The 18757-nt window shown below is 40.5% G+C and overlaps 1 protein-coding gene across 4 annotated transcripts in view; it reads right to left on the bottom strand.

Moving 5' to 3' along the window:
* ADGRG6 (adhesion G protein-coupled receptor G6) overlaps nt 1–15449 on the bottom strand; it is a 113872-nt gene extending 98423 nt beyond the window's left edge. For 3 of the 4 annotated variants that reach the window (XM_065632139.1, XM_065632136.1, XM_065632138.1), the window contains exons 1-2: nt 15163–15449; nt 9030–9130 (exon numbers count right to left, since the gene is read on the bottom strand). In XM_065632139.1, coding sequence (XP_065488211.1) covers nt 9030–9130; nt 15163–15164 — 103 coding nt within the window. In that variant the 5' untranslated portion in view covers nt 15165–15449. Of the gene's footprint in view, nt 1–9029; nt 9131–14347; nt 14420–15162 lie in introns of those variants that run through there. The other variant, XM_065632137.1, reaches the window with a different exon arrangement.
* Between the last annotated feature and the right edge of the window lie 3308 nt (nt 15450–18757).

The following is an 18757-nucleotide window of genomic DNA, read 5'->3' as shown; positions in this document are numbered from 1 at the left end:
GTAATTTCTAAATCACTGGTTTTTGGCAAGGGATTTAGAAACCACTCACTTGGTATTACCCACATGTGAAAAATATGTGCAGATTTTATTAGAGGGAAAGAGTTCTTATAGGGAGAGATGTTTGCCTTATTAATCCTCAGTACAAACTTCTGATTGTCATGTGCCACCAGAGAGAGAAATTTATTATTGTACCAATGCTACTTCTACCATTTTGACTTTCACTGAGACCCTTCTGAGAACACAGAAGGGTTAAATGCAACTCATTAGTAATGCAATGAAATAATTACTTAACAGAAGAGTAATTCCCCAGATGCAGAGACAGAGAGGGAAGCCCCAACTGTGGCATTGCTGCTATATATCATTGTCAGTTCTAGAGGCAAGATTCTAGCAGAAGCATATCCAATTCAAGATAAGATCAAAATAAGACACAATGGAAACAATATACTGTCAAAATCTGACGGGTCAGAAAAGAAAGCCCACCTTTTACAAACTAGTTACATGACAAACTAACCAGAGCAGCTAGTGCACACAGCACAGTGGATGTACCAGGCTTACACGTGGATGGGAGTGGGCTCTTCGTTTTCATACTTACACTTCCTTAAATATTTTTATCAGTCAAACAATATTTTGTTTTTTAAAAACCCCGCAACTTCTACTCATTGTATGAACAATGCCTTTGTTCAACACCAGCATTTTGCCCTTTTATTTTTGTAAGTATATTATAGATACAATTTCTTGAAATTTAGAAATTCTCTAAACCAAAGTTAAAATCCAAGATGAGCTGAACACAGTTTGGGTGATTTGTTGTTCAAAATACTGGATAGGTGAACACCCACACCCAGCACACAATCTCTTAGTTATTTGAGATTTCAGTACAAACCCCACAATATCGGTGTTCCTTAATGACTCACCAGGCAAGGCAATTTCAGCATTCCCTGTATACTTCTAGTTTCTGTAAAGTGCAGTATGCTATAGGGCTAATGTACTTTGGAATTGGAAAATATTTAGATGCACAATTAGAAGAAAAAAAAAAACAAACAAAACAGTAAAAGATCTAATATTTAAGCTCTCTTATAAGCTTTTCCTGTAAATTCAGGACACTGAGAAACAAACACACTTCTCACTCCTCACACCACAAAACAAAAATCACAGAGGACTGTGTCACTTGTACAAATGCCTCTGTGATAACTTCAACCATGAGGTCTTTTTCTCCACCTAAAAGGCAAGTTCTGATTAAAAAAATGACTTCAGCTTCATAGTATGGATTTGTCACTGCACAGCTCCTAATGACAAGAGCTGTGAGAAGCCAGAGCATGCATCTGAACAAAACAAACTCTGTTCAAGATAAGGAGTTGCAGTTTTCTGTCTGACACCCATTGAGAAGCATATTCATGAGGGAAAAAGCTGGAATTGGAAAAACTCTGATCCCATTGTATCTTTTCAAAAATTAGGTTAGCTGTGTGACGATCTTTTCATGGATTTTCCTTGTGTTCTGCAAGAGTTAGCTCTTCCAGATATTTAGTCCTGAAAAAAGCAGCTGTTTTACAATGTATTGGAAGACAGTCGGACAGAAAAAAAATAAAAGTGGTTTCACAAATGGGAACTAACTTGCTGTCATTCTTTATTTGAGGGTGCACCTGTCACATCAGCACACACTTTTTCATTCTACAAGAACTTCAAAAAAATATGTTTTCTAAAAATATGCCATGCTGACATGTCCATAGAATATCTCTCATCTTAATTGATATACTTGTAGTTTTGGAGTATTAAGCAATATGAGCTACCACTGTGGTGGCCTGTCTTGTCAAAAGGGACTGTTTGCTATGTGGAAATTTGGGCAAGCCAGTAAATAACTGAAAAGTTGTTCAGAAATTACAGAAGGGGGAATTCACAGAAGGGGAATTGGTGAACATGTTTGGGGGCTGAAATCTCAAGGACAATTAGCAAAATAGTTTCCAACTAACAAACTGAAAACAGTCAAGATCCTGCTTAAGCTGCCATTGTCCCAGTATCACAGACAATAGGGTAAAAACTACAAAATGAAAGCTAAGAAAAAAAGGAGTACAGGTTCATAGCAGTACCAAAAATTTATTACTAGAGATGAGTTTAGAGTGGAAAGTGGCTCGATTCTTCAGGAAAGGAAAATTAAATGAATTAGTGTGAATGATACTGGGACGTCTGACCACATAAGCAGAACCCTAACTATGAATTATGCACTTAATTTTCCTGTACTATAGCGAGAGTCAGAGCTTAGTCTGTCATTTACAGGAACTGAGCAGACCAGTGGGCACTGAAACCAGACAAAACAAGAGCTGTTTCTGGAAGCCCTGCTTTCCCTTGGTATGATTGCCTATATTATCATATTTAAGCCAGGAGAAGTAGTTTTGGTTCGATGAGGGGCAGTAAGGGATGTACTTCTTCGATGTAACGTATCATGATTACATTAATATTTTAGTTAACTCTGTAGAAAATGTTCACAGTCTAGAGTTGAAATATTTTATTTTCCTCTAATGGGAGAGAAATTTTTCTCTTCCACTACGACTGGAAGAAATTCTGAAACAGTATAGATGAACTATTTAATCAAAGGTATTGCTAGACATGATCTTAACAAGGAATGTAATTTTCTGGGTGGATTTCCTTATTTCTTAGTACCTTACTGTAACTAAAATTCCGTAATTTCATTTTTTCAAATCTTTGTAAAATAAAAGTCATGTAAGTTTTTGTTCATTTTAATATTGTCCATACATAATGCATGGGGTAGGTATATCTGTCTTGGACATCTCTGTGCTGTGGTTGTAATAAAAATGCAAATGTTAACATTTCAGTTATCACAGTGGTAAATGAGGCCTTTATCTATTGAACCTTTACATGTTACATCTCATGCAAGTCACTTAAGTGATCCCATTAAGCAAATAAATCCAATATTCTAGAAAAATTATCATGGGCATAACAATATACATCCAAAATCTGCAAGATCAGCACTGCTTGTTAGTTGAAAATGCTGACTTTACAGTGGTAATCACTCACATCCAAAACATCCACTGGTATATGAAATCAACCATTTTAATTATTCTGTATTCATTGTAATACATACTAAAACGTTTGTCACAAGATTGCTAAACTTACAGGTACAGAACTTTTATCTGGAAAACTGTTCTATTCCCAGTTAAGACCTTCACTTCATGATGCAATATTTCTCACATTACTAATCCACAAGAGAAAAAAGACTTCAGTCTTTTAATGAAACAGAAACACATTTTGTTCTAAAATGTCCATTCGCTTTATTGACAGCAACAGACAAATACCATAGAGAACTAGTTTCTTTACATAACAACCTCTATCAGAGGCAGCCTTTTGTAAAGCACAGTCCTGTTGGCCACAAGTCATTTTGAGATTGTTGGGGGATATAGCACTAAGCTAGATACTTGTATTGTCCATTTTCATAGGCTACAGGTACATATTAGAAAAGGGTTAAAAAAAAAAAAAGATCACTGTGCTTTTGAGGCAACTATGTTATGGTTAGTGCAACAAGGTCCAAACTCTTTAGGGAAAAGAATTATCAGCACCATCAAAAAATTATAGCTAAAAAAGTAAACAGAGGTAATGAGAGGCAGCTTCCTGTGAAATTTATTCCAACTGTGATTTACTTTTATATTAACGAACTGTCAACTAAGGGGAATACAAGAAAGCCAACTAGTAAATTTTCTCCGCAAGATTTATACGAAAAGAAATTCTAAACACATGCCTCAAGACAGCAGAAATTTAGATATTAAACAGAACATAAATAATTGCTTTTGATTTGTTTTGCTTAAGCTACATTAAAATATAAAAGAAGACTGACAGAGAAATGGGAAAGAATAAAAATACTTTGGAGTTATTCATTAAATATCCAGATTCCTTCTGACTAATCTCTCAGTTACACATGATGTATGTATGCCTGCTTAAGGAAAGAGACCACAAGACTGAATGTTTTTTTCAAACTTTTCAGGTTTTCTGAGTTTTTCCATAATGTTCAGAAACATTAATTTCCATGCCTGAGTCAGGGACACCACTCTCAGCAACATTCACCCTGTTCAGCAACAATATATGCGTGCCTGTTCCCACCTCAGGGATGCCACGGGACACATTTCACAAATTGCCAGTAATAACGTTATAAAATCATCCCCCACCTCCCTGTGGTACATGAGGATTGAGCCCAGTGACTGGGTTAACGTCTTGGCACTGTGGTTCTTGCTGTGCACATCGTAAGAGAGGAAGGTAAGGGAACATGCTGACAACCACTTCATCATTCACTCGGCGATAGGATCTTTGGCCCATGTCTGGGGTGGGCAGTTTCAGGTCTGTGGTGAAAACAGACACTTCCTGACATGGGCTGTGCAAGATAAAGCTCAATCCATGTTCACAGACGGCAATGTGACCGACTCTTGCTGTTAGTGCGGGTGGCAATACCAACACTTCCCACCACACTCCCTTTCCATTTCTCGTGAAGCTCCTGGGCCTGCAGGGTCATTCTGAAGCTCTCCCATAAACGAGGGAGGACTTTAATCCCTCCTTTATCCACACAGGCCCTATTAAGGAACATGATGGACAGACACGATCCTATATTGGAGACCATTATGAGCCATGTGGGTGAAGCACTGGCTTTCAGATTTATTCTTTTTTTCCCCTCACCTCTCTCTTGATCAATTAAAAATGGCACAAATTTTTGCTTTGAACCACCACAAAAAAAACCACCCTAAAATTTCAAGGACTGTAATAGAATTGAAACGTACTCTTTGGTGAGCTCCTGGAGATTGATTAAAGCCCTTTGAGGACATAGAAACGTGACTAGAGACACCAACACACTTCACTGGTGGGTGAACACCAGTACAAATGCTCACTTTGGCATTAACTACAGCCACAGTAATTCTGTGATAATAGCGGTATGGGGCAAAATGCTGAAATAGTGTAATAAGAATTTAAGAGGTATTCATGGATTTATTAAAATAAATATTTTTCACATCCTGAATAAAACTAAATAGGCTTGCATGGTACTCAAAACAAAAACCAGCTATTGACTCTTACGTAATTATGTATATGAAAATATGACAGAAGGTAAAAACTCTTGTGAAGATGCTGCAATCTCCACTGTGCAAGTGTTCAAAACCCTGGAAGTCCAGCACCGACAAGACACTTGAAAACTAGATTGGAAAGTAGTTATGCAAACTGGAATCTGCTTTTAAGGTCATTAAAAAAAAAAGTCCAGTTCTGCTCCTGAGTTACAACACAGACCATAGTTAAAACCAACAGATAGCAAAACTCCATATGTTTAAATGTTGTACGATGAGAGCAGAAACACAAAAAAGCAAGGGGACATTAAATTGAACATGTTTTGTGAGGTTACACACACCTGAAGTAACTGATTTTTACTTTCCATACTGAACTGCAGCTTCCTTATTTCAAACAGAAGTGAGGCCATTGCAACAGGACAAATCATCTTGTAGGCACAAGAAAAGCACCATCATATTTTGAGAAATACCATTTCCAATGAACCTCCTCATCTCCCAGATTTTGAACCAAAATAGATTCTATAGAGCAAACATTTAGGAAGCTCTATAGAAATTGGGGAACTTTGAAAATCATCTAATCTATTACTCAGGCCCAAGGAAAGAGGGCTATAGATTTAAACCACTTCTGGCATATATTACTATACATTTTCAATGACTGAGTTTACCCAGTATTCCTTGGCAATCTATTCCACTGCTATCTATATGTTTTGATGAGATTTCCTCCCCTCATTTATCTTGCTGTAACTTAAACCCATTCTTTTTGCCCTTTCGACTCTCTATAAAGATGAGTCTATTCCTTCCCACTGCAGCTCTCTCTTTAAATCCTCCAAATTATTATGCATTCCCCCTTCTGCCTACTCTAGACCAAAAAAAAATCTTAGTTCTTTCTGTCTGCCCTCATTAGTTATGTTTCCCAGGACTCTGCTCACTCTTTCTGTTCTCTTTTGGGCTCTTTGAAACCAACAAAATGTACATACAAACAAAAAGTTAGGAATGTCTGAATCTCAGATAAAAGTAGATTTAACAAATTCTGTTTAGAACACCACCATTCTAACATCTCGGCTTCTATACAGTCCTTTCACTGTAAGACAGACCAGCTATTTACAGGGAGGCAAGACATGTAATCATCGCTATAGGAAGGGAAACTGAGGCACGGCTAAATTACTCACTCAAGGCCATGAGGGTTGTCTACCCCAGACAGGAATGGAAACCTGTCAAGCTGCTCACTGAGCTGTTCTGTAACTTCACCCCATATCTCACCACATAATCTGAAACCAGTACACCAAAACAGTTCAGGCTGCTGAGTTTTTAACTGAAGTACATACTGTATTTTTATAATTTCTTTTTTATTTTTGACATTTCTTTCTGTCTTTCTATTTTAAGTGTCAGAGTCCATCCATTGGTTCCTCTGAGGTATCAGACCTATATTTTGGAATCACAGTCCACTGCCACACCTGCTCATCAGTACCTTACTGATCAAATTGTGGCTAAACATTCTTTTCAGAGACCATCCTGATCCTGTTGTAAGTTTTCTGCTGTGTAGTCCTTCTCCTGCACTTTTTTTCCAAAAGCAGGCCAAATCCTGTAGTTTTGCTCAAGTTAAACTGTAAAATTATTATTTTTGCATTTTTCCCATGTCACAGCATGACTGATATTTTTATCCTTATGAATAGCCCCTTAAATAATCCATAAAACCTGTACTTGATGATCTTAATCCCTTGCTTGTATGTAACCTCCTCTGGGCAAAGCTTAATAAACCCCAATAGCTTTCTAAGCTTACAGCTCAGTGGTGAAGCTGGATGAATGTTAGTTTTATGATATTTCTACTCTAACTTCAGTAAAGCTTAAGCTGCCAGGGAGATTATGGATACCATAAGAATCTGCAGTCAAAGTGACCAATACCTTTTAAAAACACAAAATAAAAAATGCAGAAGCAGCAGTGTTTCCCACCTTGTCTGCCTTGCTCTATTAAAAAGAACAAATGCAAAGACTCCATTTTGCAGTATAACCTAGCCTTTCACATCAACATAAAAAGAAACATGAACCCTGAGGGTTCACAGGCAAGTACCGCTAAATGACAGGTTGCTGTAAAGGTAAATGTCTCCTTTTCATTTCAGTCAAGTATTAACAGCAGACTATGTATGAACTCTTTGGCTTCTGAACAGCAAACATTTGACTATCGAACCTGGGTGTTGCCAGTGTGCCTTATTTATCTGCTCATCATTTAGGCAGATAAGGAAATGCCTTTTCCATTTATTGAAAGTTTTTAAGACTTCAAATCTTTTTCCATCAAAACAAAAAAGCCTCCAGCAGCGCACACTTACGACTCAGATTCAGGTCTCTGCTATGATTTCCATCAGAGACCTGGTTCTGAGTCTCTTATGTGCTAAACCAGTGCCTGAGAAAGGAGCACAAACAGTAACAAGAACAGAGGAGACCAAATTAGCCAGAACACTTTGGCTACTTTTACCAATCTAATGGCACCAACCACTTCATTGATGAAGTAGTTAGCCAGGGGCATATATGATTTTGTAGATGTGTATCTTGGAGTTCAGCATGGGGCTTTTGACCCATCTACTTGTTCGGTGCCAGCACAAGTAGCAATGGTATGCTGTGATTAGCTGAATGCACGGATGAGCTTGTATTTAGCTTTATCTGTCCTCTCAGCACACTGGCTCGGACCTTCTGGCTCAAGGGACCTACTCTTGCTGTGTCACCTCCACTTTCAATACGTAGACTTTTATCACGAAGAATTAGCAAAGATTAATGGTCTTTGGGTCTTAATGTTCTAGTCGCCAGGTAATAGTCCACAGCACCTGTAAATTAGAGCAGTGTTTGCTGATTTACTTTATGTTGAGGATGGCAGCTGCATGGCCCAGGATCATATATGGCCCAGGGACACAAAAGCCATCAGCCAATAGAGCCACCAGTGAGATTCAGCTGTTAAGTATATTTCTGGCTACACAATTTAACGGAAATGGAACACACATGAAGCTGGAAACTGCTACTGTGCAGCTACTGCATTGTTTTTTCTCTAAATAAAAAGTGCAGGTCTAAAAAACAAAACACACTGCACTTTTTGTTTGGAGAAAAAAAATATCTCAAAGAAGCTAGAAACTCGTCCTGTATATAAACCATTATTTTTTCCAATGGCAAGTCTGTAACAGTAAAACTACCCATCTGATATGGAATTAGCTGAGCTCTTCAAGCTGCTCCAAAATTTTCATATGCTCCAGAATAAACTCCAGAGATTTTTTTTCCAGTAAAGCAGCTGGAGCTCCTAAACCATTTTGCACTCTAGTGGTTAGGAAAAAACATTTAATAAATGAAATCTCTCATTCATCTGTTTAAAGAAAACAGAATGTGTTACGTTACTCTGTGCTCAAGTGTTACTACAGACTAAGATGATAAGTTCAAATGGATTGTTCTTTACAATGTGTTATTTTCTTAGGTACATATAGCTTGTTGAGGAACGTTTCTATTATTTGAATCATAACAGTGTAAAAATAATAACCACACTACAGTTATTTTACAGCTTTGAACTAGAGTGGAAAGTTACTGAACACATAATCTACATGCACAAACAATACAAAAATGGAAGAGCAACATGGTTACTCGCAGTATTCAACAAGCAGAAGAAATTTAAAACACGAGTAGGTATTAACAAGGTAAAAGCAAAGGAAAAGCAAAATAAATAATTCAAAGTACAAAGTAAAAAAAAAAAAGGCACAAAAACAAAACAAAAGAATAACAGCAAAATTATTACAAACACATGCAAAACCACAAAAACAAACAGAAAATTTGGCAGTTGCAGAATATATGACACAATGTATTAAATTACAACTAATAATTGTAACACATCGCTTTCATCAAAATACTATGTTGTATATAATTCAATCGTATGTAAGCATAATCATTCCTTAGCCATCAAGACTTTGGCTCCTAGGCCATTTACTTAAGTGAGATAATTTGCTGACTTACCTGCTTGCTGCATGCACATAATATATGCGGTAAATAAGCAGAGACAGTGCTGCAACTTCCATTTCCAGTGATAGCACCACATTTCACTTTCATGAGACATCCTGTGGGGAAAAAAAAGTTCAGAGAGCTTTACAAAAATCCAAGAAAATGCAAAATACTGTTTTAGTCAAACTAGTAACTAGCAGTAAATAAAGTAGCACTTGAAAATTATGGACGGCTGTAGTGTTGCTTAAACAGAGACAGAAGCCTCTACACTTGCTTAAAAAGGTCAGAAATAATGTTGTCTGGTCCTTAGCAGACACCAAAGTGCAAGACTGGTCAGTGCTGGGCTTTTAAGCAGATAAGCGTGGGTGGTATTTCAGTAAAAGTAGCTCATACAGTGCCTGAAATAGTTAAAGTGTACTTTTTTTTGAGATTGCCAACTTTTGCTTTACCTATTTACATATACAGATACATTTATGTTATTTGTTCTTAACTATATATAGATGGGATGGGACAATTTGCCTCGGCCCTTAACCAGCCTTTCCATATGTTTCAGTGCTAATATTTTGTTGGCTACAATATTTTCTGCTGACAACTTTAATGAAAATCCTGGAACTTTCATTGCCAAAATCTAGGGGTTCATCTGTGCTGCCAGTGAAGTCAGGAACATCTCTGTTATTTAACAAAACAAATGCAATTATATAAAAATCTTTATTAGTTATAGCTTGAAGTTAAAATTTCTTTTGCATTGAAGCATACACGACATTTAATGGCTAAAATAAAATGCCCCCATAGTTGACAGAAGAGCAAGCAAGAAAGACTCTCAACAAATTTGGTCAGACTTTTAAATATGTATCCAAAAGGAATGGTGCTCAATTACATTCTTGTCTCATTTTATTCAACAAGTTAGCAACAAGCAAAAGCAAGCAACAAATAATGAAATGACACAAGTTATTTTGACCACCTTTTTCTCCTGCTATCTGGCAAGGATAACTGGCTTCTGTTCAGTAAGATACTATTATACTGGGAGAAAAATCTCTAGCAGAATCCCTAAAATATTTCACAATTCTATTCCCAGCAACAGTATGTGAAGAACCACAAATGAATAGTCATGAAGAAACACTGATGAATACAAATGTCTTCCAGGCTAGTGCATATTAAATAGAGGGGGGGGGGGAAAAAAAAAAAAAGCATTTGGTATTTGGAATGGCCACCGGTGTGATTTATCAGGATGGAAACCTGAGAGAGGTAAGTGAAAGAAAGCACAAAGTTCATACTTAGTGGCAATAAATTTAATTTCTTAAACTTGGAAAACTAGTCTTCCTTCTGCTCCACAGACATTGCTGTGAGCCTACCAGTGAAACCTGTGGGCAAATGTAAATCCTTCCCCAGTATCAGCTTCTGTTTCTTCCCAAAGTGGAGTTCTGTAATGCAGACAAGCCAAACTTAATGCAGCAAGGTAAACCATTGTAAAGGAACAACTAATGTTTCAGTTTCAAAAGAAGTAACTCATCAAACCGCTCTCCTGGGCCAGATGCCAATGGGCTCAGGTAAATAGCACTTCAATAGGCTACTGCAATCAGTCAGGTTTCCCTTTGGTTCAGTGTTACATAGCACAAGTGTCTGATTACAAAAAAGATTCCTGCTCTTTATGGGTAGTTGAATCAAATTAGGAATTTGAGGCTGATTTGTTTTTCTGAGATATTGTAAAGTCAAACTTAACAAGTGTTGAAGACAAGCACAGAAAACACTGGGCTCCGAAATAGAAGAATCTCTTTGATGAAGCCAGACACAAAAAATATCCATATTATCAAACAATAGAATTATTGTCCTTCAACCTAATGACTCAAAAATCCCTATTAAAATTTCAGACAACAGAATGCTGATGTTTGGGAGTAGTTACTGTTCAATGTATATAATTCATAAATCCACAATGCCCTTAATATTCGTTTAGAAAACTGACTCTGAACAGAAGTTCTTTTAAAACATGATAACAGTTACATGCACATGGAAACACATACAGCATAGTACACTCATATATACTCACTGAGTGGTGAAATGGAAATGTTGAGGGTAACAGCACGACATACCAGAGATACATAAGAATACTGCTGTTTTTACAGACGAAAAAGCTTGCATCTACGGATGAGATAAACGCAAGGCTGCTGTACGATCTACCAATGCCAGCCTGTAGAATGGGTTGCATTACTGTTTTTTGTTTGTTTTGAGCAAGCATAGTAAAGTTATCAGACTAGGAAACACTCATAAACAATTACTAATTCAGAAGAAAGCTGTGTTGGTTTTTATTGTATTGATACATTTTCTGTGCATTACAGCAATTTTCACTTTTGATGTCTCTGTGAACTCAGCTGAAGTTTTTGCTTATTGAATAGCTGGAGAAGGCAAGACACAACTTTTGAGATACTCAAGGAAAAATAACATTACAAGTTTCTGCTGCCTAGGTCTGGCATGACTCTACCCAGTCACCTTGCCTTTAGTGCCTTTCTTAAAGAATCTGAGATGCTGCATTAGTCTGAGAGAGCTATTTAATTTGGCCATTTTCTATTTGTAAATGTTTACTTGCACTGTGGTAACGCTTACAAGCCAGTACTCCACAGTATTAGTTTACAGTCTGTTTCCTCATCCTCACTCTTGTAAAAAGTGCAAGTCAAGAAACATGGATAATCAGCAACAGAGCAGAGCATAAATAAGTGCAAACAACAAGGAGAAAGGGAGCAACTATAATTTGTTTTCCTCAGAGAAAAATGTTAGATAACTATACAATTGCTATAAAAAATATACAATTCTCCACAAAAATAAACAAACAAATATGTAAAAAATGGTGAACCTGTGTCCTCCACTTACATTCTCTAGCATTTTCTTTACACATCATCTCAGTTGACACGAAATAAAGGTTTATCAAACTCAAACAAGCATGACCACAGAAGCAGCACACTACCAGAACACTCCACTAATGCAGGCATCACAAGTCAGATCTGTTTCTGTTGGAGAGGACTTTTGAAGATCTATGTTACAAAGCATAACCTCTAGCCAAGTACTATAAATGACTGAGGAAATCAGTTATTTACATGTTCTTGAGACCTTGCATTGACAAAAAGCCAAAATTCAGAAACCTGACTGCTCACAGCCTTAACGCTGTGCTGTATGTAAAAGCCATGGTCACGCAAGAAGTTGTCAAAGACGGAAGTTAGCTAACACGTTGCCAACAAAAAGGCTTCTTCCATACCAAAATCCATTCCTGATATTTTAATAACGTGATATCCCAATTGGCAGACAATTATGGAAAGGGGCAAGAGCAACTAGTAAATACTTCTCAGGCATAAACCAACTGCCCCCCTTGCCTCCCTCCCCCCCAAAAGAAAAAAAGCCAAACCAACCAAAAAAACCCCACAAAACACCAGAAACCACAACACCCTTAGTTGCAGATATTCACCTGTTAATACCCACTACGCTTATATTTATTTTAAGGTTCATTTTCCTGATTATTAGTGTTAATTAACATCTAGAACTGAAACCAAGCAGCATATAAATAATTAAAGTGAAAAATTATGAAAGAGTTCTGGGCTAGTTTATAGCTTATCAAGGGATGATATGGTCCCCTGCTACAACAGCACTGACTTAACGGCCCCCAAGAGACCCCTTTGGTCTTGTATTCCTATTTTAAATAGTATTTAAAAGATTTATTCTGTCATAAATAGCACAGAGAATGGATATCAGCACAGCAACGTACTAAAACACAGCAAGAGTTTAAGTAAGCAAAGCAGTCCATTACAAATATCTCAGAACATGTGCAGATTATTTCAGTCTTTAACCCTGAGTACATTAGAATTGCTGAAGATGGTTCCTAGTGGGTTTATTCTCTGTTTTGTTTCAATTTAAATGAAGCCCTGTTCTGTTGCCAGCTGGTAACATGCTAGCAGCTCTGAAGAAATCATTGCAGATTGTCAAACACAAACCATTTTACCCAATATATTTGGAAACTATTAGGACACCTATGTTAGGAATACATCCATTACAGTTGGATGTAGTCTCACAACAGCAACCCCTCTTAATTTGATGTTGTTTTTTATTTCTTTCACAAAAATATGTAGAAAATTTAGAAAGTGCCCTTCTATGGAGTCTTATAGACGAACTATTAATGTTTCTATGGACTGTCATCATTCCACTGTAGACACTGTATGACATGAGCAGCTATGCACTCTAGCTGCCAGTTCAATAGAGTCCACAGCAACTCTCATTTCCTATAATATAGGGAGACAATGAGCTTATTCACAATTCATTCCAGAAGAGCAAAATAGACATGTAATTTATATAAACCATAAATGGATGGTAACTTGACATAGTTCAGGATGAAATTAATGGGAGCTTCGCTACATCTAACTACTAAACAATTTACTCTAGATGCTAACAGTGACCTAACGCAACATCACCTTTTAGGGAGCATACAGCTCTGCAAGAAAATAAATACACACAAAATGTGAATAATCCTGGAGCATTTAATTTGTATACTGTATGGTCTCAAAACATACAATATGTATTTGAATGCACCATCTTCTTTATTCAAAGATTCGGCAAAGTTCCCCGGAGTAGGATGTGAATTCTGCCCCAGGCAGACTGACAAGACTGTCTTCGGTCTTTGACATGTCTAAAGCTATTAAGGAAAAATGTTGCTGACACTTTAAAATTAAAAGAAAGATAACATCAATTTCACAATTTTTTTCTCATATAGGTTGCAAACAGAAAGATTTTAAGCTTACTCTTAAGTGGGACTACAGCAAGTGAAAGGCAATTACAACTCACACTTTAGTTCCTACAGTTTAACAGAGGAGTCTACTTTAGTTTTGAAACACTTGCTTTAAACTGTAGTACATGAATGACTTGAAAGATTAATTACACAAAGCCACTTAAAACTTTCATTCTGTTAAGCATTACTTGTTCCTAATTATTCTTACAGTCAAACTTGAAAACACCCTCACACTCATCAAAAGAGATTAAAAAAATAAGACACTGCCTTTTAATTCAAACAGCGCCAGCTTTATCAGATCAGCCTCACTCCCTTGGCTTTTCTTTCAAAATGAACTTTTCCCAGTTTCAGGCAACTAAATTGCCGGCTGTTTGCAACTCCGTAGCATTGCAAAACTAGGTCTTTAGGAGCTACTTCTCATTTCTGCCTCAACTTCACCGTGCGCTGGTAGAAAACCCTACTCTTTTCCCCTCATACCGACTCCCTTCAGGTCCACCTTCAGGTCGCCTCTCACCTGGCTGGGAGCGCACCGCTGAAACGCCTAAACCCGACCCTTAGTCTCTCGCCTTACCTTCTGTGGGAGCTCGTCAGCAAAGGTAAAACATATCGCTGAAGGCGCCCTGAGGCCACGACAGCGGCCCGCCCAGGGCCAAGCGGCGTACGGACGAGAGGGTGACAAGGAGGACAGCCACCGACTGGCCCGCCCGCCCGCCCCTCGCCCCCCGACGGCGGCGGAGCCCCGCACTGCCTCCTCTCCACCGTGCGCTGCAGGGAGGGGCGGTGGGGCCAGGAAGGTTTTATGGAGCCCGCCCAGCCCTTCCTCTCCTTTTTTCCCCTATTTGTGCTGGCACAGCACCTGAAGGGCTGGGAACGGTGCCTGTGGTGGATGGGGCTCCTCGACGTGAGCGACCACGGCCCCGAGCCGAGAGGCCAGGCGAGTGCCGGGGCACCGGCGCCCGCAGCGGGTGGAGTCGAGGGTTTCGCTACTTGCCTCTAAGCACGGGAAAACTCACCAGAGCAGTCCGAAAGACGGGATTACAGTGCTCTGAGAAAGGCAGCGGCCGCCCGGGACCCTGCAGGGCACCCGCCGGCGGACCCGGAGCCCGAAGCGGGCAGAGCCCTGCCTGCCCTGACCTCTGAGCTCCCAACGTGAAACTTTCTCGTTTCCCCATTCCTTCAGCCCTACCTATCTGCACGGCTCAAACCTGACATTACTCATCACGTACTACGGGGCGGGTGGGGGAAGGTGGGTGGTGGGAGAAAAAGCCCTGGCTATCTGGTCCGGGTTTCTTGCCCCACGCATAACCGCGAGGGTTATGCGCGCTCCCCGAGCGCCGCGGACAGCAAATCTCAGCCCTCGCCCCAGAGTCCGGAGAAGAGACTTACATGGTAACATTACGGGATGTAATGTCTGCGGGTCTCAGCAACCATCCTGCCTCGCTGCAGCTCACTCTGCCTCTGGCCCGCTCCTCGCACAGCTCATCGCTGCTCGCTCACCTCTCTTCCACGCCCGCCCCCGCACACGCCGCCCGCAGCGACCGGGACCGCGCCGATCTGCTCCTCCTCCGCTACCGCCGCGATGGGCCCCCGCGCTGGGACTCGCCGCGCTCGGCGCAAGTCGGGGAAACCTCGGTGCCGAGGGAAGCCGCCCGTGCCGAAGGCGGGGGCCTCCCCGCCCGTCTCCCCCGGGGCTCAGGTGGAGGCTCCGGCGGGGCCCCGCGGGCTGGGCTGCCCCGCCCGCAGCGCGGGGGGCAGGACGGGACCCGCCGAACGGCCGCCGCCGCCACGGGCGGGCTCCCCGCTCTCCTCCGGGGACCCGCTCCTGGGGACTGGGTCGCCGCGCCGGGGTGAGGAGTGGCCACCGGGACCCTCCGCCTGCGACTCCCAGGAGAGGCACTCCCCGGGCGGCACCACACGCCTTCTTTCACACAGTCACAGCCACCCAGCGCCCCCGCCCACCGGTTAGTGGCTAGACCAGGGGCGCACAGTCCCCAAACACATTTACACTCCTCAGGAGACGGTAGCCACAGGCCCGAAGCCACCCCCAAATGATACAGGTCACCTCTGAGGAGATCCCATACCAGGGACACTACCCTGGGCTCGCAGCACCTCACAGCATCCCAGTGGCAGCAGATCCCTGGGGGCAAACACACGCTGCTCACCCTACATGCTGTGCACGGCAGAGATGAGGACACGCGGGCTGCCTGCACACCTCTGGGAAACAAACGACCCCACTGTGTCACAGAGTTGATGACACAGACCCCAAAGCACCTCAGTTGTGCCATTTTTCTCTGATGCACGCAATGCACTATGCTTGGGATAGAAGACAGGTAAGCGGAGGTGACGCATCTGTGATCCGTTTTCGGAAGCATACAAGGTCGTGTGCTGCTCCCATGTACAGTGCTGGCCTACACCTCACTCTTGGGTAGCATTGTTGGAGAAAGGTAGTTTGCACCATTTGCTAATGTTCTTAAGTTGCTTTGTTCAATCAATATCCGTGGTGAACATGGCACTGAAGTACAGCTAGGTAGGAAAACACTGAAATGATATAAAGGAAAACACAGAGAAACACAAGGTCACAAAAGAAGTCCAAAATTTTTACAGTACTCCTTGGATCTGTGCTGGCAGGATTTCGAAGGATGGGGGAAGAGAAGACTTGGCATAGTGAATCATTCAATGAAGTTATCAGCATGCAATGGCAGTTAGAAGCAAACTGAGTTTCTATCAAAAAAAACCCCCACAAACAAACCATAAAAACATCACTAAATGTTTCATGAACTTTATACTGAACATTAATATTCACTCATTCTGGTCAATTTTTACTATCTGCCTTTAAACCCAATAAGCTGTAGGCTTGCTTTCATTGTAACCTCCTGGTACTAAACATGGGTGCAGAAACTGTTGGGGCTGGGTCAGCCAAATCTGTGTGGCAAGTTTCCACTGGAAGGCAGTACGAATGACTTTATACCCTGTCAGCCTTTTCTCTGCGCCAAGAGCTCTGTGTTCTGAGTAGGTATTGCACTGCTTCCCACCCTGCTTCTGGGTCTGGTGTCACATGGGGAATCCCCCCAGGGGACCATGGGAGGGACAGGGGGGGTGTACGTGCCAACTTTCCTCCAAGACATGTAGTCAACTGCCCTATCGCTTTCTGCAGCAATTTCTGGATAAAGTCTGTGTAAATCAACTTTATATTGCATTTGTGATGAGTCCAATGTATCAATGCACATAAGACTTACTCTATTACATACAGTCAGTTTGTGCTTGGGCAATAAACCTGCAAGTTCTTGCCACCAGGGTTTATTGTACACACACAAATTGCATTTACCTCACATGCACGGCAAAGTTTGTGCATGTAGAATACAGTGGACTCTCTGTACATGTGCAGATCAGTTGAAGATTAAGCTCAGTATCTCCTGGGCATATTGGACCCAGTGTGTATGTGATTTACACAGTAAATCAAGAGCATCTGGAAGAAGTAAATCTCCTGTTCATGCAGAGATTAGCAATATGTGTGTAGTGTGCATCTACTGGCTATGTTGGAAATTTACATCTTTCCCTACTTGGAAGGCGTTAGAGGTGACTGCAACTCCAGAACCTGTGAGTCAAGCACAAAAACCAAAACAAACAAATAAACCCACAACACAACAACAGCAAAAAAACCCACCACCACCACCACAACAAAACAAAACCAACAAAAACCAAGAAAAAATAATGGGATCTTTCTCCTGTCATGCTTTTGTTGAGCTATTTCTTCGTTAATTCTCCTGTTCTGAATTTGCTGTCGTATACTTTCTCAGACTTCAGTCTGCTTTCCCCTTCACAGCAGGAGCACTGCTGCTTCTGGATCCCCGAACTGAACACTGCCTGGTGAGAAATGCCTGTGCTGTCCAGCGATGATAATGTGCAGTGCAGATTTTCTGGACAATAAAGTAGCATGTTGCTGCAGACTGTCTCAGAGCTGCAGGGTGGCAAAGAACAGCCTAACTGCTCGCAACAAAATGCCCAGCATCATCTCGCAGCAGCTCACTGTGCCACATCTGCCTTTAATCAAACATGAAACAACTTGGTATGGAGCAGACAGTTGGAGAGGGGGTACTTTTCTGAAGGAGGCATTTTTGGGATCAATTATTACCATAGAATAGTTTTGGCTTGGGAGGGACTTTCAAAGGTCATCTAGTCAAATCTCCCTGCAATGAGCAGGGACATCTTCAACTAGATCAGGTTGCTATCATTGTTGAAATAATTCTATGAATATTCCAGAATTTTTCATTAATATTCTGAGATGATCAGTGAAATATTTTGTATGAATTTTGTAGGCTCTGATTTTTATGACTTTGTTCTTATATTCTTTTAAATATACGTGGCGGTTAAAAATATGGTGGTTTCCTTATCTTTTGTGCAACATTGCATGGACCTCTGAAAATATTTTATAAGAATGTTAAAGAATGTTTCATGAAATAATAATATGAAATATCATATTTTATATCCGAATACTTCATTTTAACCTTTGAGAAACATGATTTTTCTCAGAACTTTTGTTTCGAAACTTTTCTCCTTATTATATCATTTACATTTAGGAAAATCTGTGTTTACTTTCCAAAGAAATGCAAATACTGAAACTTCATGGCCTGTAATAGTGTAAAACAAAAAAGACTTTAACACACAACAATAAAAGGAAGCTTACAATAAATAGTGCAATGCTATAAACTGATGAAGAAAATCCAAGATCATATGCATTCTCATAAAGTCCAAGGGAGGAGGGGGAAAAAGGCTTTGCACTCTAGAACCATCCCTGGCTTTCTGCCTGGTCATTCTCCTATCTTGGAGAAAACATGATAGGTACCCCCATTTGAGTTCAAAGGTGAGCTCCCAGAAGCTGGTTTTGAGGATCAAAGTCTGGGCGTTGATCTAAAAGGTGAAGGAGCAGATTTGATTTGAACTGCTGCTCCCAAGGCTTGTAATTCAGTAATTACTTCAGACT

The sequence above is a fragment of the Caloenas nicobarica genome, chromosome 3 (assembly GCF_036013445.1).
Source record: "Caloenas nicobarica isolate bCalNic1 chromosome 3, bCalNic1.hap1, whole genome shotgun sequence".
Lineage (NCBI taxonomy): Eukaryota > Metazoa > Chordata > Aves > Columbiformes > Columbidae > Caloenas > Caloenas nicobarica.
Note: the sequence above shows the minus strand (reverse complement) of the source record. Positions and strands in the feature narration are given on the sequence as shown.